At 31.9% G+C, this 27,861-nt stretch overlaps 3 protein-coding genes across 10 annotated transcripts; all 3 read right to left on the bottom strand.

Moving 5' to 3' along the window:
• Positions 1-442: 442 nt before the first annotated feature.
• Past1 (putative achaete scute target 1) lies at positions 443-4,479 on the bottom strand. Of its 6 annotated transcripts, none has more exons than XM_011312507.1 (4): positions 4,268-4,479; positions 1,261-2,516; positions 992-1,162; positions 443-723 (listed from the first exon to the last, which is right to left on the bottom strand). In XM_011312507.1, exons 2-4 carry the CDS (start codon positions 2,486-2,488, stop codon positions 512-514), a joined length of 1,611 nt encoding a protein of 536 aa, XP_011310809.1. In that variant the 5' UTR covers positions 2,489-2,516; positions 4,268-4,479; the 3' UTR covers positions 443-511. The 6 variants fall into 6 exon arrangements, with proteins under 6 accessions (XP_011310809.1, XP_011310810.1, XP_011310812.1 ...); XM_011312508.1 differs by lacking the exon at positions 4,268-4,479 and adding an exon at positions 4,112-4,261; XM_011312510.1 differs by lacking the exon at positions 4,268-4,479 and adding an exon at positions 4,150-4,261.
• Positions 4,480-7,218: 2,739 nt separating this feature from the next.
• On the bottom strand, positions 7,219-10,825 carry LOC105271144 (lysosomal acid phosphatase). 3 transcript variants are annotated; one of them, XM_011312505.1, is made up of 9 exons: positions 10,599-10,825; positions 10,448-10,515; positions 10,096-10,262; positions 9,572-9,667; positions 9,237-9,476; positions 8,824-9,006; positions 8,633-8,768; positions 8,039-8,262; positions 7,219-7,677 (listed from the first exon to the last, which is right to left on the bottom strand). In XM_011312505.1, exons 3-9 carry the CDS (start codon positions 10,255-10,257, stop codon positions 7,534-7,536), a joined length of 1,185 nt encoding a protein of 394 aa, XP_011310807.1. In that variant the 5' UTR covers positions 10,258-10,262; positions 10,448-10,515; positions 10,599-10,825; the 3' UTR covers positions 7,219-7,533. The 3 variants fall into 3 exon arrangements, with proteins under 3 accessions (XP_011310807.1, XP_011310806.1, XP_011310808.1); XM_011312504.1 differs by having other exon boundaries at positions 10,096-10,258; XM_011312506.1 differs by lacking the exon at positions 10,599-10,825 and having other exon boundaries at positions 10,096-10,289; positions 10,448-10,500.
• Positions 10,826-11,901: 1,076 nt separating this feature from the next.
• On the bottom strand, positions 11,902-26,766 carry Dh31 (diuretic hormone class 2). Its single transcript, XM_011312502.1, has 4 exons — positions 26,698-26,766; positions 13,876-13,992; positions 12,937-13,032; positions 11,902-12,489 (listed from the first exon to the last, which is right to left on the bottom strand). The coding sequence occupies exons 2-4, from the start codon at positions 13,965-13,967 to the stop codon at positions 12,348-12,350; spliced, it is 330 nt and encodes a 109-aa protein (XP_011310804.1). The 5' UTR covers positions 13,968-13,992; positions 26,698-26,766; the 3' UTR covers positions 11,902-12,347.
• Positions 26,767-27,861: the final 1,095 nt, after the last annotated feature.

The raw sequence follows: 27,861 nt of genomic DNA, 5'->3' as shown, positions 1-27,861 counted from the left end.
TTCAGAGATACGATCCAGACCCAAAAGAAGAATAAACTTTTTCAATTCTTCAATATTTTCAATGATTTTTTTTGTAATTTCTGAATTACTATTCGGTGTCCAAGAATTACGCTGTGCAGAAAGATAACAAGCCAAAAACAAAACAACACATCAATTTAACAGATATTAAATGCAACGTCGATTTTTTAAAGCTTTACATTATCTTCTATATACATGCTTAGTAAAAATATACTTTGTTTTGTTTTCTTATTCTTTCTCCATTTAGACATAGCTTGCTCGAATAAATTATTAAATTACCGTGATGTAGAAATATTGTATTCCAACATTTATCGAATAATTGCAAGTCTTTTTTTATGATGTTTATGAGTGTCTGATCAAATATAAAGAGCATAAAAATTGGCTAGTGCTAAAAAGAAAATAATTTCCAATTTCACATGAAGAATTGAGGTTTCATTGCCTTTTATGACTTTCTATTTTTCTTTCCTTGTGGTTCCAATGATTCCTAATTTTATCACGCATACATTCCTCGCTTTACTGGTGGAACTAGGTGTTCTGGGAGTTCTTCGGGTAAATCGTAGCCTTCAAGTTTCACGTTTATCAAATGCATCGCCAGGGAAAATTCGTCAGCATCGAGAAAACCATCTTTATCGTAATCAGCGAGCTTCCAGATTTTTCCAAGAACACTATTAGGGAGTTTGGACTTTATCATTTCAGATTTAGCCGCTGGAATATTTTTAAAAAAAGTAACATTAACGTCACATTCAATTCCCCAATAATTTCTACAATTTCAATTTTACAGTGGAAGGAAAAAAAAATTTTTTTTCATCACAAAATTAATACTGTCAATTTGTAATGATTGATAATGCAAAAATGGTCAACTAATTATCTCAACAGGTACGTTGGAAAAAAAATTATCCCTCTTTGATTTGCAAATATTTCCGAAAAATAGAAGTGGTCCCTTTTTTACAACAGATTTGAGGAAAATTTTTACCTGCTCCAGTAATTTTTCCATCAGTTGGTCCCAGACTTTCGAACATGTTATCGTATTTGTAACGCTCTTTATTGACAATCCACTCAGGTTCACCAGCACCAGCATCGATTCCCTCGCCCCTTTTGTATCCAAATGGACTGATTTGATCCTCAACTCCTTCAAAAGCGCCTCCTGAAATTAATATTAACAATTAGATATATTTGTTGAAGCTGTGAAAAAAATAATACATTGAAAAAACGAAATAAATAAACGAATGAGCGCATAAATACCTCTAATTAACGGCTCAGTCGTATTGCTAATTTCTTCATGTGGAATCATAGCCATCAATTTAGCGATATCCTCAGCCAGCATTTTATCAACTACCTCTAACAGTCTTGGTTTCAGGGGATTGAATTTCGTAAAATCATGATGAGTTAAATTCTCTTGCATTTTCTTCAAATCCGGAAAATCTCCAGGAGAAATCTGGTGCTCCCTCTGTATCTGATCATAAATCTGTCCCAAATTCTTAATCAACTCCTTCTTTTTGGCATCTTTACCAAAAACCGTAGGCATGTCTTTCCTCAATGCACTGATTATATAAGCATGAACCTTGGCAAGTCTAGCCCTCTTAATCAAATCATTAAGTTTCCTGAGTGTTGCATTTTTCGGCAATGACTGCATATCCTTGAATAGGTCCTGCTCCTCAGCTTCAAAGAGTCTCCTATTAACGTCGTACCTCAATGGTTGATCCCAGAAGGAGCCAATGTAGACTCTAGCGACCTCCGGTGTTTGCAATACCTTCCCCAAGGACCACATGAGAGCTCCATAAACCCGCATCAGTTGCTGATGATCGATCATATCCGCTTTATTTAGGACAATTCGAATTTTATCATCGTGGCCTCTCAAAGCTTCGATGGAGCGTCTGAATTCGTCAGAAATGTCCAACTTGTGGGCATCGAATAACAAAATAATCCGGTCAACTCTCTCAGCAAACCACTCAAGTACTCCAGTAAAATCATAGCCTCTGTCCACTCTCTGCTTCTCACCAGATAAAATTCCAGGGGTATCGACGATTGATATTCCCTTGAGCACCGGTGATGCTACCATAGAGCACTGGAGTCTGTTGAGAAAAGCATTGCCGAATTTAGCCAGCGGACGAAATTGCTTGCTGGGATCCACCACGAGGGCATTCCCTGGAATTACTCCCTCCTTCTGATCGTACATCACTGCTATGAAACGATCAGTTGTTGGTTCAGGTCCGATTCTAATACCTGGAAAGTCTCGCTCCAGGAGGTACTTTATGAATGTCGTTTTCCCAGTGGAATATTGACCCACTAGGAGAATCATAGGTTTTGCATCGAAGTCTGGGTCGTCCAGCTGAGGGGAATGGAAGTCATGGAACTGGTAATGTTGTTCTAAGGGTAGGAGTTTCGTCTTGTAGATGTGGTTCAAGCCTTGAGTGACATTATCAAAGATGTCTTGCTTGTCGTTGCCCTCGCGGGTCAACCAGGAGAACATTTTCCGGCACTAGGATTTTTTACTGCAACTGAAATAACCATTGGCCATTTTTACGTTTGTTCATTATTTGTCATTATTATTACCTCGTGTTCATCAAATAACTAGTTTATTTATTCTATTTTTATATCAGTAAATTGAAAGATGTTAATAGGTCTATTCCTTTTTAAATCGGCATTCTTAACATAAATTTAGAAATTTAGAAATTCAGAGAGAGTTCCTTCCCGGCAAAAATATTCATTTACATTGGAAATATATTTATTTGTTCGGTTTTGTTTATACTGGATAAATATTTATTTTTTAATATTTTTTTCAAAACGATCTAAATATCTTCCCTATTTCACGATCTAGTTGACAATTTTTTTACAACAAACAATCCGAAGATGTAGAGTGGTAATTCTTTTAACCATTAAAGGTGACAAAGTGACGCGAAACTGCTAAAAAAATTGATTAACTCATGCATAAGTCGAGTCACGTGAGGAAGAATAGAGAAAAATGAAGGATATTCTCTTCTCCTCAGCAAAATAATGAAAAAAATCAATTCTCATAGCAGATTCGTTCCGAAAATGTGAAATGAATGAAAGGAATGAAATTTTTACGGAAAACTTGTGTGAAAGTGAATGAATTCATTTGGATAAATTTATGGTGAAAATGAAAATTTTTCCGATTTTCTAATTCTGAATTTTTGGGAAGATATAAAACACTGCGTCCATCATTGTTTCCTCACTGCAGCTATTTCCTTAATCCAAATTGACAAGACGAAAAAAGGGTAATTAAAACTATGACCTTGCGGGAAGACATGTGCAATAGTTTTTCAGTATAAAAAAAAGTGAAAGATACTGGGAACAAAAAATTAATCACCGTATGACCAAGGTGTAAAAGACAGAGGTGAACTTTTTACAATATCACAGATTTACGAAAGTCAATTTCAGAATTTATCGTTCAAACTCGCAATTAAACTGTCCGTAAAAATTACGTACAAAAAATTCAATCAATTCACTCTCATCAATTTCTTTATTGATTGGCAAATGGATTAAATTCAAATCGTCGTGAGTGACGAATTTCTAAAGGGATAGCTCAGAACTCCATGAATCATCGGATTAATTAATTCGGGTTGCTGGCTTTTCCCTAAATCTGATTACTATCTAAAATGCTTTCTCCGTCTCCCAAATCTCACACAGAAACAAAAATTCCTTAAGAGATTGAAATCCCTTTGCCAATTTTCTCGCCGAGAAATTCACCACAAACTTCGAAAAAATGGAAAAACAAAAAAATATGAAAAACAACACGAGATATAAATATGATCCGTCACTTCTGACAACTGTACTTCGTATCTCTCTTTCCCAAAGGTTTGCCCACCCTCAAAGCAGGAAAATATCTCCCAAAAACTGACGTTTCAAGTTGTACAAGGAAAACCCCTTAAACCCCACTGAGGAAAATTGAAAAAAATAACGATAAAATAATCATTGACTAACGGAAATGGTCAAAAATGTGAAAAACTTCGGAGCAGCTATTAGCCACGTCAACGTGGGAGTTGTCACTCCAAACTAACCTAAAAAGTATCAAGATTAAACATTCCTCCAACCAATAAAAAAATCCCCAATTATCATTATCAAAAACTGATACCAGTGCTCTCTGATTGTGCAATTAAATCTGTCCATCACCTCCTGAGAAATAAATTTCAATTTTCCTCACAACACACTATCACTCGTTACCGAACTTTTCACATTAATTAATAAAATAAATAAATTAATGAAAAATCAGGAAAAATGTCACACTCACTGATTCGAATGAACTAGGTATATATATCTGAGTCAACTTTCATGGAGCATGAAAGAGTGGAGATGTAGAGGTAGAGAAGGCGGATTCCTGATAATTTTGTGATGATAATGATGAACACAGCGATACTTGAACCTCTGACGGCTCAGCTCTTCAGCTCTCACCCTTCTTCACACACAGCCCCACTCCTTTTACATCACCTCACACACGTTCAACTACCAAATCCCCTAGAAAAAGCCTTGGGTAACTACTAAATTCGTGAGAAAAATGCAAGTCACATTTTTATTGCTCCTTTCCTTCAAAATTTATTAGTTTCTTTTTTTTATGCCATTTTTCTGGCATTATTATATCTGCAAAGTGATGAAAATTAATCGTTATAACTAATCATGAACTATTTGAGAAAACTCATCTTTCTACATTATCCTATATCATGATATTTTCATATTAAATTTTTCTCCTCTCTCTCTCTCTCTCTGTTTCCAGGATTTTTCTTATATTTTCAGCTTTAAATTTATTTTCTCGCCTTTTTATTGTTCCAATTTGATGAGCATACGAAATTTCTCTTTTGGAATTTTCTGTCCTAGAGAAGTTTTTGAATTATTAAATAAAAGTATGTAAAGAATTTAATTTTATTCTAATTAAAAGCTTAAGGTATACCTCCGAGTTTGATTTGATTTATTTGACTATCGCGAGATGAAATAAGAAATTATTCAGATGATTATCGGTGACTTTGTAGACTTTAAAATATTGACCTGAAAATATAAAATGTTACGAATTTAGGAAATGATAACGCAAGGCAGAAAATGGAGTATTAATTGTAGAATCACTACTTATCGTAGATTCCTCTATCTTTATGATGGCTCATCGATAATTGAGTTTAACCAATGGAGAGAGACCCGGTGACAGCAAATAATGCTGATTTTAAAGATAATGTTTGTGAGAAATGAAGAATGAGTACGTGCCCTTGATTGGTCATTTGATATTCACGACTTCAAACCGGAAGTGTGCAGATTGAAATGAACTTGAGAACTAGAGAGACTTCCAGGTCAGAGGAAGTCACAACTGTGATCGTTACACCTGTTGCATAAGATTTTTAATCCCATAATTGTTTTCCTCTTTTCTTTTTTAATTAGTGCAGTCGTTTTAACTCAGATAGCTATAGGTAAACTATGTGAATAGATAAATCATTTTGAATACAATATTCAGAGGAAAATAGAAAAATATCTAATGGAGAGTTTGGTTTCATCTGAATAAATCTCAGTTAATTTTGATCAGTAAGTATTGATTTAGAATGATTGAGTCCATTTGACAGACGGGGCTGGTCATTTAATTGATTTCTGATAGCAATTATAATAGGGCAATGCATTAATATCTGTGAGATATCTCGGACTTTGATTTCAAACGGATGGACGGGCTTTTAAGTACTTAAACGTATGTGGAATCATTGTAGCTGGGTGAATGAATTGCGTCCATGACCGGGATTATTACTTTTTCACTGTAAATGATTCGTTACGTTTGTCTCAAGGCTCACGCAATGCTTTTTATTCTTCTATATGTGGTCTAGATACGAGTATTTTTACATGATTATTTACGCACACATGGGATTCTGTAAGAATGACAGAGAAAACCTTTTCACAGCTCAAAAAAATTCCCTTGTGGCTTGGTTGCAAAATTTTCATGAAAATAATCGTCTTTAAAGATTACATAATTTTTTTTGTATTTTATTTCTTATTTTTAACGGAATTCGTTGCAAGTTCTTCCAAGAACTTGCAGCTGGCCATTGCCCGAGGGCCTTCAGCCCATAATTTTTTTTTTTGTATTTTGAAATAAAAAAAATGTTTTCAAGAAAATGGAGGAATCATTAATAAACCCAATGGAGCATTGAATAAAATTGAGTGACGAAGTGACGGAATACAAAGTAATTGGTAATTGGTCATGTTTATTTGGAAACCAATGGAAAAATAATAATTTGAAAATTCCACTGTAATAATGATGAATTTATTTAGAATGTAGAATACGCTGTGAGCAAACAACTCCACAGTTTCGTCCACAATTCATCAGCATAGGAATTCTCGAAATTTTTCTGTATCGGTTGGAAGTCAGTATTTTATTGTCAATACTGGTAATCTCTGATTCCGAGTAGATTTGGGATTTTTTCTTGATACTCGGCATGGCGGCGATAAAGTCGTCGCATTGGCTTTGAATCTGTTGTAAAATCCTTGGATTTGAATTTCTGTACAACTTTAAATAATCATCGTCAGATAAATCGAAAGCACTTTGTACGGTTGGCCTAAGATCATTCGTAAATAATTTCCTGGGCATCTTTCCGTGCCTCCAAAGCAAATTTTCATGGTCGGGATGCATTTCGTGGGATATTGTTAAACAGATTGATCTAGAAAAAACGATAGAGCGAAAATTACATTTTTACGGAAAATAATTGTTTTTCATGACAAAAAAAAAACAAATCCAATTTATAGAGAAATATTTTATTAGATTTACACTTATTCTTCCTTTTCCCATCACTCCACAATTTTTATCTCGTCTTTCCCTGATAGATATTGTATCTCACTGAATAAGTAGTTTTCGATTTTTTATTACGATAAGTCAATTTTTTAATTAAAAGCAAATTTTCTTCATTTTTTCCCTTCTATTTGAAGTGATTGAACATCTATCAGTCTTAAATGGATTATCGGATGGATGATAATGCCTTACTCACTTGGAATCTACACATTTTTTAATGGAAATCCCCTCAGAAGAGAAAATAGTCTTCAATCTTCGAATTAGATTATTCCAGAAACTGAGAATCCACTGACGAAAATTTTTTATTAAAGATCTTTCATTTTCATTTCGACAACTGCGCGATCTCGAAGTTGATAAATTCATACTTAAAATATTCAGATAAAAAATAGATGAAAATTAACCTGATAAAAGTCGGTGAAAAAAAAAGTCAATTCTTCTCACTTCACATTATCATTCTTATTTGTTTTATTTTGTTTAATCCCTATGGACGTAAATAATTGTATAATAATTCTATTCAGTATTTCAAAGTGGTGGAAATGGCATGGGTATTAATAAAACTATGCTGAATGATCGGTGAAAAATTCTTGGCTGAAATAACTTCATTCAAAAATAATGAAAACCACTTGAATCCCTCAAAATCTGGGGAGTATATTATCCGAGTTCTAGGAAAACTCTAGCGATGAGAAAATAGAGGCTATCAAAAAATAATAACACGAGTTATCCGTCTGCTCGCGCAATTCCACAAATAATTAAACTTTGCACTCAGCGTCCCAGTTCGTTGGAAGTACATTTTGCCACACGTGTAGCAAATTCAAGAGTTTGCATGGCTCCTGACACCTGGGGATTCCAAGAGGAGTTGTCCGGTCCATATCTGTATTATTCAAGTACTTCACCTGAAAGTCAAATTTTGAAAATAATTCTATTAGCGAATCCAAGAGAAAAATCACGTACATGGGAAAATACATTTTTTTAATGATCTCGAATATAAAATCATTAAAGTCCTTATGAATTCCTCTATATGAATCTTAATATTGCAATAGTCACAGAATAATCTCGAGGGACTAATTTTATATTAAATAATAAAATAATAAATATATAATAAAATAATTGTGATAATTGAAATCGTCATGTTGAATCTGAATAGTCTTAATCGAGAAAAATAATGAATGTTCAATAATATTTTAATGATTACTTTCATGAGGGATATAGACATATCCGATAATTGAAATTGAACAATTATTTTGGAATAATTACCTTGACTTCCAGTGCGCGTTCTCCTTCTTCCAAATCCTCAGACAAAACAAGTTCGAAGATGAGAGCGGCTCCATAATCTGGTTTAAATAATTCCTCGGTAAACCCCATCGCCCTCAGCACATTTACAAGCGTAATATCGTGTGCGGAGTACAGATACAATTTCCTCTCATCCTCGCCATTTCGTACTCGCATCATATTATCCGTAATCTCTTTCAGCAAAGGGCCTAGCAGTGATTAATTCGTACTACTATTAATTTTTTATATCTATTGCTGTGGTCTACTGTTGTGATTGTGAATGAATTCTAAAATGCGGTAATTGAGAAAAATTTTTCATTTGTCTTCCAAACGGAAATTAAAGATATAAAAATATTTCGATATTTTCAGTTTTTTAAATAAAAAGAACTTTTCGGTATTAAAAAAAATTACAAATAAAAATTAGTTAAGTAGAAGTCTAATTAACAAAAAAAAATCATATCAATTATCAATGTTCTCAGTTTTAATGATAAAATTCCACAGCAACAGTCGGCGATTTTTTTCAATTACAGCAGTCGTAATTATTGAAAAATAAATAAAATGTGGATTTTTTTTTATCACCTCCTCGTAAACGTCTTTGTAACGTATTGCTTGTAAATATTGCTAAACTTTTAGCTGCAATCTCTCGCATTTTATCGTTGTAGAATTTTTTTGTCCACTCTGGCAGTTTCAGTCCATGCTCATTCTTAGAAAAATTCTGAAGAATTAATAATTTTTCAAACGAATAACAAAGCAAAAAAAATATTGTTTACCTCAATTTCAAGAGTATTGTACAGGAATTCGACATCAGTAATTGTCTCTATTTTTTGGCCAGTGTAATATGATAATTGTGAATAATAAGACGCCATTTCCTTCCCAGACTCGGCCGATTCATTGACATAAGCTTCCTTGAGTGCTTCATCGAGTTTGGCACAAGGATATTTCACCACTATGAGCTGCAAAATAAAATCAATCCATATTTCATACAGATTTCCAATCGTTCAGTCGTCCATTAATTTGTTATTTATTTTCCATGTTAAATTCTTACTGCAATAAAAATTGGAGCACTAAAAAAATACTTCATATTATATATTTTCAATCTATTCTTAGAGGTAGAAGCAGAATTTTCTGGAATAAAATATCTATTGTATTAAATGAAAAGACAACTGTTCCATAAAGGATTTACTTTATCTTGATCCCGTGGAATTGGAACTACAGGTACAGGTCTCCATGGCAGATCATCAACGAAGTAATCCAGCGGTACCGGACGAAATAGTCCTGCAAGGAGTGCCTGTGCAGACATAATACATCTCTCTGCGTAACTGCTGCGTACTAGGGTTGTTTTTGAATAATACTTTTCTCCAATTACAAAGTCATACTCCTCCCTCAGCCAATGACCCAATTGATAAAGCTGTTGCATCCCTTCCTGTTTCAAATAAAACCGATTTATTACTTCATATTTATCAAAATTTTATAGAAAAACCTACCCAATATCTAGTGAATACTATTAATTTTTATTACCTTTGTGAGAGCTCCCCAACCGTCCTCCCACTCGTGATTCCTATGTGGATCCTTTGCATACGTTTCTGTGGGGTTTCTTGCCCCATGTCGAAATATCTAAACATTCAATATTTATAATATCTTTCAAATAATAAATTGGTGACAATTCATTAATTATTTCTTCTAATAATAGAATGCATAATAACAACTGAGTAATAGGCTTTCGAATGGTCGTTGGCCATCATCTACTATAATAAATTAAATTGGGAAGCTGACTTTTGAGGAAATTTATGGAAAATTCAAAATTCGAAATTTCAAATTCGATATTCTGCGACAGGCATAATTTTGTGAGCGAGGTAATGGACTCATCTCTGTGCTAAAACCTCTTCCTTTTCTTTTCTTTCAGAAAAAAATCTTTAGAACATGAGAATGTAAGAGAAGTTATTTGTGATTAAAATAATTATTGATTGTAAAATTGTAATTATCAATTTTACTATATATTTCTCCATGTCTTAAGTTTCCAATTGAAATTTATCATTACTTACAATTGCAATTTGTTTAACCGATTGATGATCCTTCTTGGAAACGAATGCACTATATGCTAATAATGTCGATAGAACGATAATACCTAGTAATAAAACAGTACAACATATTCCACGACGTGCAGGTCTGCAATTATGAAGCCAAAAACTCCTCGAGAAATCCATTCTGTCTTTTTATTGCAAAAAAAAAAATAAACCTATCATTAGAAAAAAAAAATAATTTATCTACAAATAATTCTCTTTTTATTTCACTACACACTCAACCACACATTTGTAATATTAAAAATTTACTTAAAAATCATTAAACGGCGAATGATTTTGATTCATTCTGAAGTTCACGTGAATAGAAACTTACGTAACAATTTTTTCTTTTATCGGAGGTTTCATCGGAATTGAGGAAATCTCAGTCTTGGCATATTGAATCTGCAATATTTATTTTATATATTATAACTGTATTATGAATAAATTTTCGTTTATAGGGAGGAAAGGAAATATTTATGACTTACGTTAAGTGATAGGAATACCTAGTTTTCTTTTACGTTGTGATTGCCAAGTCGTGGGGGAGAAATAAGTGTTGTGCTTGAAGCACAATGTTTTCCTATGCAATTACATGCGACATATCTCCAGACCCTCCATACACATGGAGGTACCAGCTGATTTCTTGATGCGACTGCCGGATTACGGAATTTCAGTGGGATATGATAGTAATTTGCAGTAACGTAACCAAAGAAGATTGACTAAAGTAGAGGCTCAGTGTGAGTGGTTCGGGGAACCCCAATGGCATCGTAGTAGTGCACCCCAGAAAGGGAGGGCGCCACATGGAATGTGTTGCAATTTTTTTTCATATTTATAAAATTGAAATTATCTTGTTTTCTATGAATTGAAAGAAATCCTAAGAAGAATTCCTAAGAAATTTGAAATTTAGAATTTTTCGATTCCAATGAATACCTCCTCGATTTTCATGCTCCCCTGATACATTTTTGAAAATTTAGAATTTTCAAATTTCAGTGAATACTTCCTCGATTTTCATGTTCCCCTGATACTTTTTCACAATTTTTGTATTTTCACATTTCAGCGAATACCTCCTCGATTGTCATGCTTCCCTGATACATGTTTCAAAATTTCGAATTTTTCAATTCCAGTGAATACCTCCTCGATTTTCATGCTCCCCTGATACATTTTGTAATTTTGCAGGTCGCGGCTTCGAAGGAAATTTCAATTTTCGTAGAAAACGAAAAATGAGTTTAAAATTGTGTCGCGATAGTCTCTGCAAAAGGTTTATGAATTTTTGAGAATATTTTCGTCATTTAATTTTTTTAAGGTATCGAAATATTTGCAGCTTCAGGGATTAATTAATTTTATAATAATAACGCTCACTATGCAGTACTCGTTGAAAGTTATATTTATTGATCATTAATCGGGAGACAGATACACGTGTATGGTACATAGAGCGCACGACTTTTTCATCGAATTGTTATGATTTGCACAAAACATTTGTTTATGAATATCATTTGTAATAATTCAGTAAAATACCAAGATTCCATTCGCATTAGCTATCAATTTTTCATACGGATTACGGAATACGTAGGAAAATAATTCACTATTTTAGAAATTTAATCACTACTTTTGTTTGTGCAACTCTTAATGTTTTGTTTCAAATAAATATTTGTAATAATTTCCGCTTTACATCCAATTATAATCGATCAATGATGTATGCCTTTCAATGATTAAATTATGTGAAAATAATTATTCATATGGTGAAAAAAATAAATAGATAAATAAAAAATAAATAGATAAATAAAAAATAAATAGATAAACAAAAAATAAATAATTGGAAAAAATTTTATTTTTCCCACAGTTTGGACTTAGGAAAAAAATGTCTTCTTTCACTCTTGCCCTCCAGCAATTAGTGAAATGTTTCTAGTTAAGATTGAAAATTTGTGATGCCATCCATTAATTTGTGCCTAAATTTTGAAGGTGCAATTGCTAATTATCGTCTAATTCCTATAGAGAGACATTGAGATTGAATCAAGTTGGATTTGAAATTTGAAATATCGATTCTCTTATTCAAATATTTCATAATAAATACAGGCAATTTATAGGAAGCACCAAACAGCTACAACTAATAATAGAGATGAATCGTTCAAGTAAAGTGGGACAGTCGTGAAAGTAAAAATTTCCGCAGGGTTGTTTTTAAAATTTTTTTTCTCATTTACTTTTTTTTAACTCTGAGGATAGGCTAAGAGTTGATGCATTTATGCTTGATCAGATCGTCGCCTTCGGCCTGGACCCCCAGCGTAATTCGCTGCTGCCATACCCATCAAATGTTTTGCAGCTTGAGCTCCGCTGAAACCACGATTTAATCCAAAGTCGAGCCCAAAACCGCCCCGTTTTTCACTGGAAACATCAATATTACAAGTTCAAAATATTATACCCCCAAATTACGCCATTGTGCGAAATTATGAAATACAAAGAAAATGTTGCTTCATGAATTTCCAGGCAATAGCCAATGAAAATGTCTTCCAAATGGTTTTAAAAATTGGTTCATTTCGTAGGAACAGGATGAAAAAAGTTTGAGATGATTTGGAGAACAGAAATTATTTTGATAACCGATTGAAAATGCCAAGTGGAGGTCCTGCCATCTTGAAATCTCTGTGCGGAGAGGGGGGGGGATATCTGAATAAGATGGCGGTGCTCATACTATTGTACTATTATGCTATTTATTTAAATTCCTTATAATTTTTTATCATTGAAAAAGGAGTTATCATCCTCTTCAAATTCAATTTAAACCGAAATTTTTTTCTCAGTAAAGTAATAATTTTTCAATTATGCATGAACACCTACTTATCTTGTTGCTGTAGATATCTGTTTAATTTAGTTAATACTTCATACATCTTTTCCGGATCTTCTTCCAGTTGATCGAGATACAGTGCTCGTTCCCTAAAACAAAAAGATTATTAAAAAAACTCATATATTTTCGTAATTTACTGATCAGTCCGCAAGTAAAAATATTTAAATAACATAATTCAATGGTCCACATCTGAATTTCAATTTATAAAGTAAAAAAGTAAAGAAATTATTCGACACCTCATAAAAGCTGATTCACCGCTCTTCAAGCAATTTTTATTTCTTATTATCAATAAGACAATCTAAAAATTCAAATATTGCGGGAGATAATTCAGATAATATTGATGACAGGGTGTATTTTTTTCTTCATTTACCGCAAGCAATTCACTTGGAAGATGAAAAAATTGAAAATACATACCGAGGGTAAATCTACTTTGAGTGGATTAAGCCCTTTATATCGCTCAATTATTCAGTAACAAAGTGTTGAAAGTACTTTAATCAGCTGATCTTCTTTTACCGCTGCACTACTGAATTCGTTGCAGTAATAACGAACTTCACTGTTCCCAGAGAAAAATTTATTCAGAGCCGATTCAAAAAAAAAAAACGTAAAGTCCCATTAAGACTTCAATTATGATAATTATGCTGATCTGAATAATGAAATAATTTATAAAGATAACTCCCAATAATACCATTTTGTTTTCGATTTTCAATGAATCTGTAAATTTGAAGATTTATTTATTTAAAACCCGAGTATTGGAAAAATAAAAAAGCAAAATAAATAATTGAGTCTAGACTAGAATTAATATATAATAATAAAACACGACAAATGCACAAAGACATGGAAATAAAAATAAAGATACAATAGAGACGTACAAAAAATTGAGGAAAATGTTGAAAAGGGTTGAGGGAAAATAATTAAAAATTTAAATGACTTACTGAGGATATGGTGCCGCTTCTGCAGTAGTCAAAATGCCAAGGGCTGCAAGTGCAGCTAATGCTGTACATATCATCGCCATTCTCTTGTGCATTTTCAATTTACCGTTATTCAGTGACCTGAAGCAATCACAAAACAGACGAAAATTCACAAGCTTTAACGCTTTGCTTAACTAACCAAATCGATTTAACATTGAAAATAAATTAATTTACCCCCCAGTTGAGAAGATTAATCATTTGGCCCAAGGGCCAATTCCTACCAATTCGGGTAACAAGAAACAATTTCAAGTCTCAACAAAAAAATGAATCTTTAAAATTCAGGAAATCAATGGAAGATCAATAATTGTTGGATGAATGGTCAAAGAAAAACCCAAAGATATTTTCCTCGAATTGTTGGTCATTCCCAGAAATAGGAAAATTATATAATAAAATGAAAATATGAAAATATGAAAATATGAAAATACGTCTGTAATTCAATTCCCCAAAATGTCATTGCTCGATAATTATTTCCGCAAAATCCTCAGATATCTTCATTTGCTTTATGTAATGTGATCAGAAGATGGCGTGGTGCATGCGTATTTTTTCATTTATTTTCTCGCAAAAAGTGAAATAGTGATGATAAAAAAATTAAAGAAGAAAAAAGTGAAAAAGGATAACGGTTATAGTTGAAACTCCCCCCCGAGAGTGGAGAGAATATAACGTGGCTTGTTTCATGAAGGGTTTTATCGTTGCACATCGGTAAAATGAAATAATGCTATTGGATGAAAGTTGGTATATGGGGCTCTAGTAGTCTAGTAGTAGTAGTTGCCATAAGAGAGACACGTCCCTCTGGGCAAATGGTTTTTGTTCTGATAAGGAAGGAGTAAGTGACCACACCATTACCTCATGTGTATTGCGTATTCGACATTTAACTCGAGGTTTAAACTTCAATTTCTGAAAAATCGTCAAACCATCATAAAACACCAATGACGTAGTTCAGTCTAGTATTTTCCCCACTTTAAACTTTTACCACGGAAAAAATCAATGTTCAAATGAAAAATTTATTTCACACCTTTTTGTTCATAAATATTTATTCACTATTTTATTTTTTCAAGAAACCGAATTATTTGTTATAAACTATTAATATCCGCATTCGAAAGGTGTAAATTTATTCATCAGAGCAGGCCATGAATAATATATATTATATTCAGTAAAAATTGCAGAGGAGATGACGTCATCGCATTGTCAAATCTCGTAAATCGCGCATTCCGTTTTTAACTATTTTTTTTTATTAAAAATAATTTTCTCTCTGCAAAGATTTTGATGGGATTTCAATCTTTCGGTTTTGAGAAAGAGAAAAAAATTAATCGGGTCCTGTGGACATTAGATATTGTTTGCAGTTTAGTTAGCATATGAGAATGCGGCTAAGACCAAACCACAATTAATAATAGATATTGCAGTGGCGACCAATAATTAGCCCGATGGACATTGTCAAAGAGACAATGAATTTGCTATTACGTTAACAGACGTTCATTGAATCGCGCTCTGGGTCTTGTCGATTTCGCCTAATTATCACATGAGATTTGGAATTAGATACTCCAATTATTTACCGTCAGTACATACTATGTACACACCAAAAATCATAATATAACTATTATAAAAACAATAACACTATTATTTTATTTATCTGCTATTTTCTAGAATTTATTTATCATCATTTATCATCATTTATTATTTGTTAATTATCAATTGGTAATATCAAATAAATGTTTATTAACTTGAAAACAATTATTTATTTCGTTCAAATAAATCGTTTGCATGTGGAACAATCAATGGATTTTTTTTCTAGAAGTGTAAAGATGAGTTTCGATTTATGCTTCGTTGAACTAATATGGAGTGTAGAAGAATTACTGGGAGAATTCAAGATCGATATAATGAGGATGTCGGGGAAACGAGGAGAGTGTGAAAAATGGGAAGGTGAAATAACGACAAGGATATATAGAAAAGAATTTTTAGAAAGTTGAAACCTTTGAACACTTCCTTTATTGTTTAAAGGGGAATGTAACAAGATTCCAATCAATACCAATAATCAGTCCACTCATTATAAATAATTGACATCATGATGGGAAAAGTGTAAGGAACCATTTGAGAAACGGATTTTTTTCCACGATTTTTCCATAAAAATAGTGCAATTATTTATTGCATCTATTATATAATTTATTAGAAAAATTATTTGAATTGTTTTTATTTTATAAAGACAATTAGAAATAGATTTTTTATTGATTAATCAAATGAATTGTCTGGATGATTAATGAGTATGAATAATAATCAAAGTAATTGACGAAATTTTCCATTTTTATTCATTTTCTCGAATTCGAAAAACTTTAAATTAAAAATTGTTGACTTAATGAAATAATAGTCTTTCGTTATTTCAAGTGGTTGAACCTTGGACCGCAGTGGATTAATTAACTCATACGCCTTTGAATTACTTCCACAGGTAAAAGAGTACCTGACGGACAAAACCGAGGGAAAACTCGTGAGACTACAAAACATGCGGCTATAGAAAATAATCTCGTCGGGAATTTTCATTCTTATTTTCGGGATTAAATTAAATTTTTTAAAATTAACAGCTCAAGATACGCCCTTGAACTTTCTTTCTCTTTAATTAACAATTCAATACTTGAAATATTTTTGTAATTCAGTCAATCATCCTGTTTTTATTTATCATACATTCCCAAATATTATTCATTCCAAATAAATAATTTGATATTTTTAATTCAACAAAACTCCTGTTCCATCATTCGTCGCTCATTTTTTATTTTTTAAAATAAATATAAAAAAGTCTAACGCAAGGTATTCCATTTGAATAATTTCAATAATAATTAGTTTTTTTTCTTTATTCTTTAATTATTGCTTCAATTAATAATTTTAATAATTAATAATTTTATTAAATTTCATATCCTTTTATGTTATATGGTGGGTGCATCTAAATATGCTAACACAGCGTAAGAAATTTATTCTTTATATATAGCTCGCTATGTAATACATATTACACCACTTTTTACATAGAAAAAATACTAATCCAGCCTCAGGCGTATTTTAAAATGCACAATAACTCAACTATGTATCGCAAATAAAATATAATTCATCCAAATAATTTAATCATGGTATTTTTAGATCATTTAATCAGAATTACGACTGAAGTCGAGATGAGAGATTGTGATGGATGTGAATTTAATTAGTTCCGTTCATTTAATCCGAATTCTATAAATCAATTTCGGATTCAATTTCGGCGCGCATCCATTGCATTTTGGAAAATAGAATTCGAAATGAGTAACGACGAAAAAAAATTGAGTAAACGATTATATTTCTGTATCTTTTCCTGGCTCCACGGAATATTTAATTATGTACTGTAATACGTTTAATTAATATTATATATAATATTTTATATTCACTGGGATGTGTGAGAGTATGAGAGACACGGATAGACGGGAGTTTCATTATTTGTGTTGTGGAGATTAATTAATTCTCGAATTAATTGATTATAAATTTACTGTACTGACAGACGACAGCATTCCCTGAAAAATATCTCATTAAAAATGAAACTCACTTACGGGTATTAAAATTAAAAAAATGGACGACCATAAATTCATAATTATCGAATAAACTCGAATCCACAAACAATTATTAAATTAATCATCCATTGAATCTAGATCCACCAGCATATTGTTAATTACACAACCATTCAGTTAATCTTCAATATAATATTCCTATTGATTACTAAATAATCAACTAAATAATCATAATCAGATTATTTCTTTAAATACTCAGAATGGAATTGTCATTTAACAACAACAATAACTTGAAAAAAAAAATATCTTATGGGGAGGTATCTTACGTGTATGAAGGCTGGACGGTAGGACAATAGCTGAACGGATAAAAGAGTTGAAATGGAAGTTTAGAAAAGTTCTGACACATTTGCATAGAGTAAAACCAACAGAACTAGTAAACTATTCATCCCCGATAAACTCAGCTGCTTATGTGAATATTTCTCTCTTTCTCTCTTTTTCTCTTACCCTTCTACCCCTCTTCCCCTCTGCACCTCTTCCCCTCTTCCCCTCTACCCCTCTTCCTTTTTTCCCCTCTGCCCCTCTGCCCCTTTTCCCCTCTACCCCTATTTCTCCCTTTCTCTCATCTCTTCACACGTGTCTAGCCAACAATTGCATTTGTCTTTCACAACCATGAGCTCTATCTGGTTAATGTTAAACTCGAGTAATCGCAGATATAAAAAAATATATAAACAAATGTAAGTCCATTTCCAGAGAAAAATAGAGAATAATAAAAATTGTTGCACCAAGCGTTTACCCGTATCACTGCATGAATGTCTGAATAGCTGTGGGCGTTTCTACTTCCTTTATTTACGGTATAAACATTCAGTATTTTTTATTCTATTGGAGGATTAGTTGTTGAAAACTGGGTAGTATGAATAAAAAAGTTATGGTCTATTATTATTATTTTTTTATTTTTAATCCGTATTGTCGTATGTCATTGCCTTGAGGAAAACAAAATCCACAGAATTGTTGAGATATAATTCGTCTCGACAACGAGTGCTTCTTCATTTTACTTTTTTTTTTGTTATTGGTTTAATAATTGCATATTTATTGATTCTCTTTGAATCGACGAATGGTCTGGTCCGCCTGTTATTCTTGCTTTCAAAGACAATTCGTTTATTCGTTTATCCTTTTGGGATAAAATATTTATATTATAATAACTAATAGATGATCATTACGCTTTAATTGTTTTTCCCCCTTTTGGGGGATAAGTGGAATATTTTTGGATGTTAATCAATCCCGAGTTTAAATTATTCAGAGTTTTTTATTGTCTCGTTTATTTTATTGTCTCTCTTTCTCTCTTTCCCTCTTATCCTTCTACCCCTCTTCCCCTCTGCACCTCTTCCCCTCTTCGCCTCTTCCCCTCTTCCAACTTTTTGGGGGATAAGTGGAATATTTTTGGTGGATGTTAATCAATCCCGAGTTTAAATTATTCAGAGTTTTTTATTGTCTCGTTTATTCATGTCGCTCTCTATCACTCGATATTTTTGTCATAGAATAAACACTTGTTGTCTTTCCATGTGCAATCGATTTATCAATACCTTTTCGTCACGCGGTGATAACAGAAATCTAGAGAGTCATCAAAATACGGGTCAGTTTAATCATAAATGGAAGAATTTTATGACGGCTTTGTTGATTGTCGTAAGATAAAAAATTCCTCAGAACTGTAAAAACTGGAGACTGAAAACATTTATTGAAACTGTCTTAAATCTTGGCATTTTTTTTTTATTTCAAGCCTCGAGCTTTAATGCCCCAGTGCGTCTTTTTTTTTTCAATATAGAGCCGTAAAAATTTCTTTCACGTGTATCTTATTATTGCCATTCAAGAAATACTGCGGTTCCATAAAATTTCAGTCATGTATGATTGTTATAAAAAATAAAGATATTACTCAAGAAAAATGTGTCTCTTAACAGGAAATTTTTCTGGAAAAAAATTTCCCGAAAATAATTGGATGAATGCAATTATGTTTTTAAAAAATGTCATTTTCCCGCGGAAAATATTAAAATTAATAATTTAATATTTATACGAGTCCCTCAGTAAAAACGACATGACAACTGGATAAAGTTGATATAATTAAAAGGATTAAAAGAAAATATTATCTCGCCGTAGAATTTTTCATGAATTTATTTAAAAATTGTAATGTTATTTAATAATTCCGCATCTGAATGAGGTCAGAGTGATGGTTACATTTTTATTGGTGATCTCAAGGTAACAAAATGCTGGTAAATAAATTTTCTTGAATTGTTCGAGCCAATGAATCATTCAATCTCGATGAAACTCAATTACTTAGGACGATTAATCGTCGGAGGAAACGTTGCATCTGGTAGTTAATCAACGAAACCAGCTCCAGAGACATGATTTTGCCTCTGGAAATCAAATCATCTCGAAGCATCACAAATTCAATTCCTCACAAGTTCCCAAATCATGTGGGACTATTTACAAGTAACTAAAAGCACTTTAAAGACATCCCCCCTCCGAAAAAAAATATTTTGCCAAGTAATTAAATAAAATAATTTATTTATATTAAATAAATTATTAATAAATACAAGAAGTTCAAGCGGAATTTTGTTTTTTAATGCAAGTACTTTAATTTCAATTAAGGAAAATGAAAAATTTCTTCGTTGAAATGCAGATGAAAATGGCGAACTGAAAAAAGTTCTCGATTCTTTACATAACTAAGAAGTCTCGCACTTCTTCATCGTCTTTGAAGAATCGATAGTGCTTCCTAATTAACCGATTGGAAGTTTTTGCTTACATCAGGGGTCGGAAAGAATATTTCATTCCCGGCAAGCCCTCGATTTTTTTTTTCTTCTTCTTTCTTGTATTTCTTGGCTGTTTATTTCACTGAATAGAAACTGTTTCACCTGCGTTTCTCATGGACATAAAATTGACAAGTTATCAAGCATTTCCCAAGGATCGATACCACAGATGATCGATTGCTGTGATTAATCAAGATGATTTAGTTGTAAGAATTCAATTATTTTTCATTTACTTCAGTGATTAATGGTATTTTTATTATTAAATTGGCATGAAATTGGCTGATTAAAATTATTGGCTAATAAAAAATTATTTTCAATTTGAACAAATGATTTAAATAAATCCATAATTAATTATGATTAATCCACGATGAATTATGTTTTTGTGTCTCGATAGAATTGAATGAAATAGGCAGACTGGATTCAAATATATTTTTTGACGTAGTGTAGTTTCCCTCTTACTATTTTCCACTGAATTTTTCTTCTCTCTGTTATTTTCAAAAGAACTGATTGTATTTATTTCCTCTCACATGTCACACTGAGCACCAATGAATGGTATAAATGACGAATTATCTGAGGGAAGAAGGAAAATGGTTTCAACGGATTTTTCATTCTAGTGAGCCAAGTAAAAAGAGCTGATGAAATCGCAAAATTTTTTCCTTTTCATTCTTCGTCGATGGATGAACTCTAGCTGTGGAGCATTCTGGACTTTGATGATAAGAATAAATGCCCATGAGTCTCAGAATGCTCATCATTTTTTGGGATTTCTAAATTTTTTTTTATCCACTGAAATATCGATTTGCAAATAATAATAATTCATTGGAAAATAACGATTCATTTACTGATTTATTTATTTATTGATTATATTATATTGGAATTATTTTTTTACCCCAATTTTTATTGTTTTATTTCTAAATTATGGTAAACGTTTTTTTTTTGGATATCTCAAAAATAATTCACATTTAATTGTCATTTTTATCAAAATTTGAAATTTGAAATTTGATCTGATAAAAAAAATATTTAATTATATTTAATTATATTAAATAAAATTAAATAACAATGAACTATTTTTTTTAGTTTTTCCAAAATGAAATGGGGTTAAGGCCCATTTTACGGAATTTTTCCCAATTTTTTTCAAAGTGTTTCATAATTATTGTCCGAATTGTCATTAAAAAATTGCAGTAACGTCCCATAAACTTTTTTATTCACTAATCATGGAATATTTCCCTCCCCCCTCCCCCATCACTGATCGATAAATATAATTTACCAAAAAAAGAAAAACAAACTCTTCAATTGAAATGAATTCCTATTACTCGACTCCACGACTGATAGATAAAAGAAAAAATGTATTCCTCAAATTTCAATAAAACTTTCACTCTGGATTCCCAAATTGTTAACCGGACAATTAAATACTCAACTAATTCACGAAGTTAATAAATATTCATTAAAAAATTCCGTAACGGTTAATAAAATCATTTAAACGATAGCCATTGAGTTTACGTGAAAAGATTAACCAATCCTCATTCTAATTATTCAACGGAGATGAGTTCTACGTGAGAAAATTCATCTAGTGACAGTCCCCAGAGGCATCAACGTCTACCACCAAGTACAGTTATTTCTTCATTTCATTTGAGGATGTATAACAGGTATACAATCACTGGAACATCCTATTCCAGAGAAAGCTCTCCCCCGTGCGTTGTCGAGCTGTTTTATACACCCTCACAACCCAATAGTATTTTGTTGGCTTCAAGGTACGTAAATCGACTTGGACTATAGCTCCCCAACTGCCCCCCTATCCACTATCTCTCATTTTCATTGTCAACATATATTTACCCGTGGGATGTACATGATTTTACGCCAGAGACGTAACCATCACATAACCGTCCCATGACTGTCCATAGGCAAAAATATAAGACCAAGAAGTTGTAAAAGTATATAAAAAAATATTATAATATTATATTAAATATAATATTAATATAATATCAGACATGCATCATGTTTTTTTTGTTGAATCCCGGAAAAAATATCCCAGGGAAAAAATATCCCACCCATTCAAAACGTGTTAAACTCGCTAAATTTAATTATTTTTTAATTTAATTATTTTTTTCGTTATCTATTTATCAGGGACTCTAATTTTCCTATGGTCTATCAAATTGGGTGGGTTTTAACACGTTTTGGGTGTGTGGGCTATTTTTTACGGGGATATTTTTTCCGCCTACCATTTTTGTTAGATCATGCTAAAGACATGAACTGCCAGCACTTAAATTCAAACTCAGGAGCTTCACTTGATTAAATTCTGATAAGCTATACATGGCGCCGATATATACATATTTTTTTAAATGGCGAATTATGAACGCCGATATATACATATTTTTTTGAATGTCGAATTATGAACGGTAGTTAGCTAAATCATATTTCTCGTAACATTGATATTTTTTGTGACTCCATTACGTTTATTTAATGGCCGTCTATCTCCGAAAGATTTATAACTATTCGAAAATTCAAATCTCCTATGATCTAAATTATTTTTTTAAAAATAAAATAGGAAAGAGGAGATCATTCAATCAATATAGATTAATCCTCCAGCCGAATTTAATTAATGATTTAACATGATTTTATTGATTTGTAATAAAAATTGAGATTTTGATTGGATAAAGAATTTTGGATAAACATAAATTTGGATAAAGATCTCTGTTTTATTTAAATAATCTATTTTTCTTGATGCAACGCAGTGGAAAGTGCATCGAGGGATGAAGTGGATGGAATAATTGTTCAATTTATTGAGAATAAAGAGCAATGGTAATTTCCCTAGTGTACAACGCCTTTGTTCGAAGATTCGTTAGAAGCATTACTTGAACCCCAGTAGTAGGTTTGATTCCAAAGTACCGTCACTATAAATATATTGATATATCCTATATAGTTAATGTCACTCAGAGATTTTTAACAGATCGTTTAAAAACGTTTTACTCAATTTACTTCAACAAATACAGACAGTAGAACACAACAAAGTTTCAGTTTTTACAGTGAAAAATTGGGTGACGGTATAATTGAGGTCTTTGATTGTTTAAAACTCTAAATTGTTATATTAAAGTATAGCTAGTGGATTCGTGTCGTGCTCACACGTAATTTAAGAACAATTCCAACTAACAAATCCCCTTGGGTCAGTAATTATCCACGGTTTTCCAGGGATTTTATAGATTCCAGGGAAAATTAGTCACCCGCTTTTTGAAAATCATGATTTCACTGGAGGTTTGTATTGAATTGAAGACAATTACCCATTACAATTGTACAGTAGATCAATCTGTGATTTGTGGTGATAATTTTGACGGATTCAGAGCACGGGAAAAAAATCGTGTGGAGTTTTCGTCGTCATTAATACAGCGATGAAAAGCAATATTTGGTAATGAGAATTTAATGAATCACGGAAAGGAGTAATAAAAAAACTGATAAAAAGAAGACTGAAGGTTTTGCAAGTATTTTTATAAATAAATATCTAGAGTAGGGTTACTTATAAATAAATAAGGAGTCGACTAATTATTTTTTACGAAGGATTTTTTAATTTATGAAAATCCGTATTTATTGTAGTATTTATTGCTTCCAAATAATATTTTAATAAAAATCTTGGCACCCCTTTTACATTCAAAGATATTCATCTAAAATGCAACGGAAGGATTTGATTGAATTTAAAATTTTTTCGGCCTATCAAATTGATTTTTTCTTTAAAAAAAAAAAATCTAACTGTAATCAAATAAAATGAATTAATTATGCAGTTTGGGTCTTATCTAGGTTGATGCTTTTTTTTGGAATACAAAATTCGAATTTTCTTAATAAAAGAAAAGCTCTGGATTTTTTTTTAAATAGAGAGGAAACTGTTGGAGAGTTGTAACCGCCTCTGAACGCTAATTTCCCATTAGAATTTCTGAAATTAAATTGATGACGCTAACCACCAGATCCGATAGGTTCTCGATGCAGCATTGATCGAGTAGCCAATAACTGGACTCCCGCCACTGTCAAAATTTTTTATAAAAAATATTGGCATTCTAATGGAATATTTGCTGTCTCATGACGCAGAAAATTCTCAAATACCTGACATGAAGATTTATCGAAATTATCCAGAACTTTTAATTTTTCTCAAAAATTACTCTACTGTGGTTTCCAGAAAATAATTGAGAATTATATTCAAATTTTTTCGAAAAATCCAAAGATATACTGGCAATCCTTAATTAATTTTTTATTGATTAATTTTTCAACGAGAAACACGACTTGAGGGATAATAATTACGAAGATTATTATTACGAAGATGAAAGGAATAACTTGAATGGGTGGGGGGATTCATCTGAGGCATTGCAATTCCTGAAAATTTTTCGACACTCGGGTCGTAGTTTTTTCTTATGGAATTCTCTCTCGGGAAAATGTGAGGAATTTGCATAAAGGGGCGAGGAAATCATGAGCGCTATCGTTTGATGCTTCAAAGTACGAAATAACGCGGCAAAAATTTGAAAAAATTACGAAAGTTGGGGTGCAAAGGAGACGAAGAAATCCACGAAGAAAGGGAATTCTGGGTCATTGTCGGTTCCAACAATATCAAAGAAGGATCTTAACTTCGCTAAGATATTGTTGTAATTTTGCAACGAATATGTGGCACAGAATGGCCCGTGAATCAGGCACGAAGATGGCCACCGAAATACCATTAATTTCATCAAGATTTTATGGGGAGATAAAAGCGATACTTTCTCAAAGAAATAAACCACGAACATTTCACGTATCGAACCTCCCAGCCTGCATTCATTACCACAATATTTTTCCTTCCACAATTTTTTATTGTTTTTTTGTGCGATTCTTCTTGAGTTGTGACTCAAATCGCAATCATTTCGTGCACCTTTGGATCTCTACAGCAAAAATTCCACCGGAAAAACCAGAGACATATAAAGAATTTTCATCTTCATTCAAGGAAACGCGTATTTATTGAAGATTTCAAAATCTTTATTCTTTTATACTGAAATTATTTTGAATTTTCATTGGGGTTGTCTGAATCTTTAATTGATAGATCAATTTTTGCGGATAAATTCTTTTTTTCATGAAAGATTTGGTAGAAAAAAAATTATTTTTCATACAACGGTTTTGGAATTAAAAAAAAAATGAGGAAATCGTGAGAAAAAATTCTATAACAGTTCCAGTTTTTTTTAATGATGCTATACTGTTGAAATTACGACTTTTTAATAATTAATTACCCTTTAAGCATATGTAAATGTTGATATAATTTTTTAGATGATTCTTGATAATTTCCTATTTCAAAAATGTCAAACGACCACTTTCAAGCATATTGCTAATTTATTAATAAAAATAACAACATTATGCAACGAGAGAATAATTCGCCACTTGTTTTCATTTTATTTCCTTGCAATAAAATATTCATAGGAATTCAGGAAAAATTCAAAAATAATTGGGCACAGTATGTTGCCCTGGAGAATAATTATTTTTATTATTATTCAGTCTTTCAACTTGGGACTTTCTTGAGAGAATAATTGTAATTATTGGAATGTAATGAGAGAAGTGAGTTGAAATTGAAAGTTGAATCAATAGGTTTTTTTTTTTTTTGAGCGAGGGAATGTTTGAGGTAATTTTTTTTTCAAAGGTATAAGAGGTATTGGAAGCTGTTAAGTTGCCGAAACTTAAGGAAACTTGACCAAGTCTTGAATAACTCTGTTACGAAAACAACTGGTTGTCAGACTAACGTCCCGGTTTTATACGTGACTTCCTAACTTTGTCTATGAAATCGCAAGGGAATGACCAACATTTCTATGGAATAATCTTCCCATTATTTCACTAACTTGAAATAGTTTACACTCAACTAGTGTAGAATGTAACAATAGACTTGAACTTTTATCACTGATCAACAACTCCACACACTGAGACTAATTTTATTAATTAAGTTTTCGGAAAATTGAGGATTTTAAATGGAAAAATATCTATACATTTCTTTTGCTAAATCCATTTAATTTAGCAGAAGTCATTTTCTTTCTCAGCGCATGGAGAAAATTGAATTAATTTTTTTCAGGGACATACTTATGAAAGTTAATTAACAAATATACATCGATTTTTCATGGGCTCAACAATTTCCAATCGGCTAATTCATAAACACAAATCCTATGCAATTTTTTAATTACTAGAAATTTCCAGTGGATTTTATTCATAATAATATTAATAATCCACAAAAAATTCCCAGTAATCAAAATTTCCCGTGTAATTTTTCCCACAGACACAGAGATATATTCAATAACAATATGAAAAAAAGTAGTGATTGTAGAGTAAAAAAAATATTGTTCAATCTGTTACTATAAAATTTTTCCAAGTCTAGTAAATTTTTTCTTTAATTTGTTTAACCCGAATATCAGGATGACCAATGTTAATTCATGTAATCTCTACTGAGTACATTTCCCGGTGAAAATAATTGATTAATTAATTTATTGTAAACCTACCGGGAATTGAGAGTAAATGATGATTCACAGAACCAGATGATGCTCGCGCAAAGGACAATACTAAAGTGATGGTGGAGAGGTATCCGCAGATGCTTTTATATAAAACCTCCGGACTTGGCGCCTCCTCCCCAACCCTCCAACCCCTTAAATCCTCCCTCAAATGGCCAACATCCTCCAATAGTCACTCGACCTGTGCACCCACACCTTTCCACCCCTAACCCACCATCCCCATTACAATACCACCCCATACATCCCATCAAATCCTCAAAATATTCTTCAACTCAAATCTCAACAAATACACGCCACAGGTGCTCAAACTATTCCATACATCATTACCTTTCCCACCACTTCCCTCCTCTTCTCTTCTCACTCAACCATTGTTTACCCCGCACTGAATTTTACATTAAAAATATCCACCATTTTTTAAATAAGTGTCAATTTTCCTGAAGGTTTTTTATGTAAAAAAAAAGATTCTCAAAAAAAAAGAACTCATATAATTGAAAGATTGAATAAAATATTTGTTGGAATTTCAAGAAATTTTCCACAACTTATTAATAAAAAAATATTTCATAGAAAATTATTTTTTCATTATTTTTATTATTATTTTATATAAAAAATTATTGAAAACAGGTATTTATTCGTTAATCCATTGAGATCATTTATCGTTTCTTTTTTTTATTTTAAACATAAATTAGTACTTATTATTTAAACATTGAACAAATTAGTTCCACTTGTTATCGGATAATTGTTAGAAAAATTATACATCTTTTCTTGGAAATGAAACAAATTGTTAATTCACATTATCCTCATATTTACCGTCTCCTCTTGAAACGCAACATAATTTAACTTTTTGCATTAGAGTGAAGTGTTTGTTTAATGGAAAATCTATTGATATCAAATTTCTTATATACACTTCATTCGCCAGGAAAGTGGGGAGAATAAAAAACGAGAGAAGATAAGCTTTTCAAGCTTCCCGCCTGTATTTGACTGGAAAAAAGTCAACTGTTACTATTATTCTTCAATTACAAGTGAACGTCTTCTCATGTACACCAAAATTTTCATTTCTGCAATGAATGAGAGTTGCAAATAATTTTCCGACACCGATCGAGGAAATATATTACCCCATCCCCTTCCTGAATTCCTTATCAATTTTCCTTTGGGATA

The sequence above is a fragment of the Fopius arisanus genome, unplaced genomic scaffold (genome assembly GCF_000806365.1).
Source record: "Fopius arisanus strain USDA-PBARC FA_bdor unplaced genomic scaffold, ASM80636v1 scaffold00103, whole genome shotgun sequence".
NCBI lineage: Eukaryota > Metazoa > Arthropoda > Insecta > Hymenoptera > Braconidae > Fopius > Fopius arisanus.
Note: the sequence above shows the minus strand (reverse complement) of the source record. Positions and strands in the feature narration are given on the sequence as shown.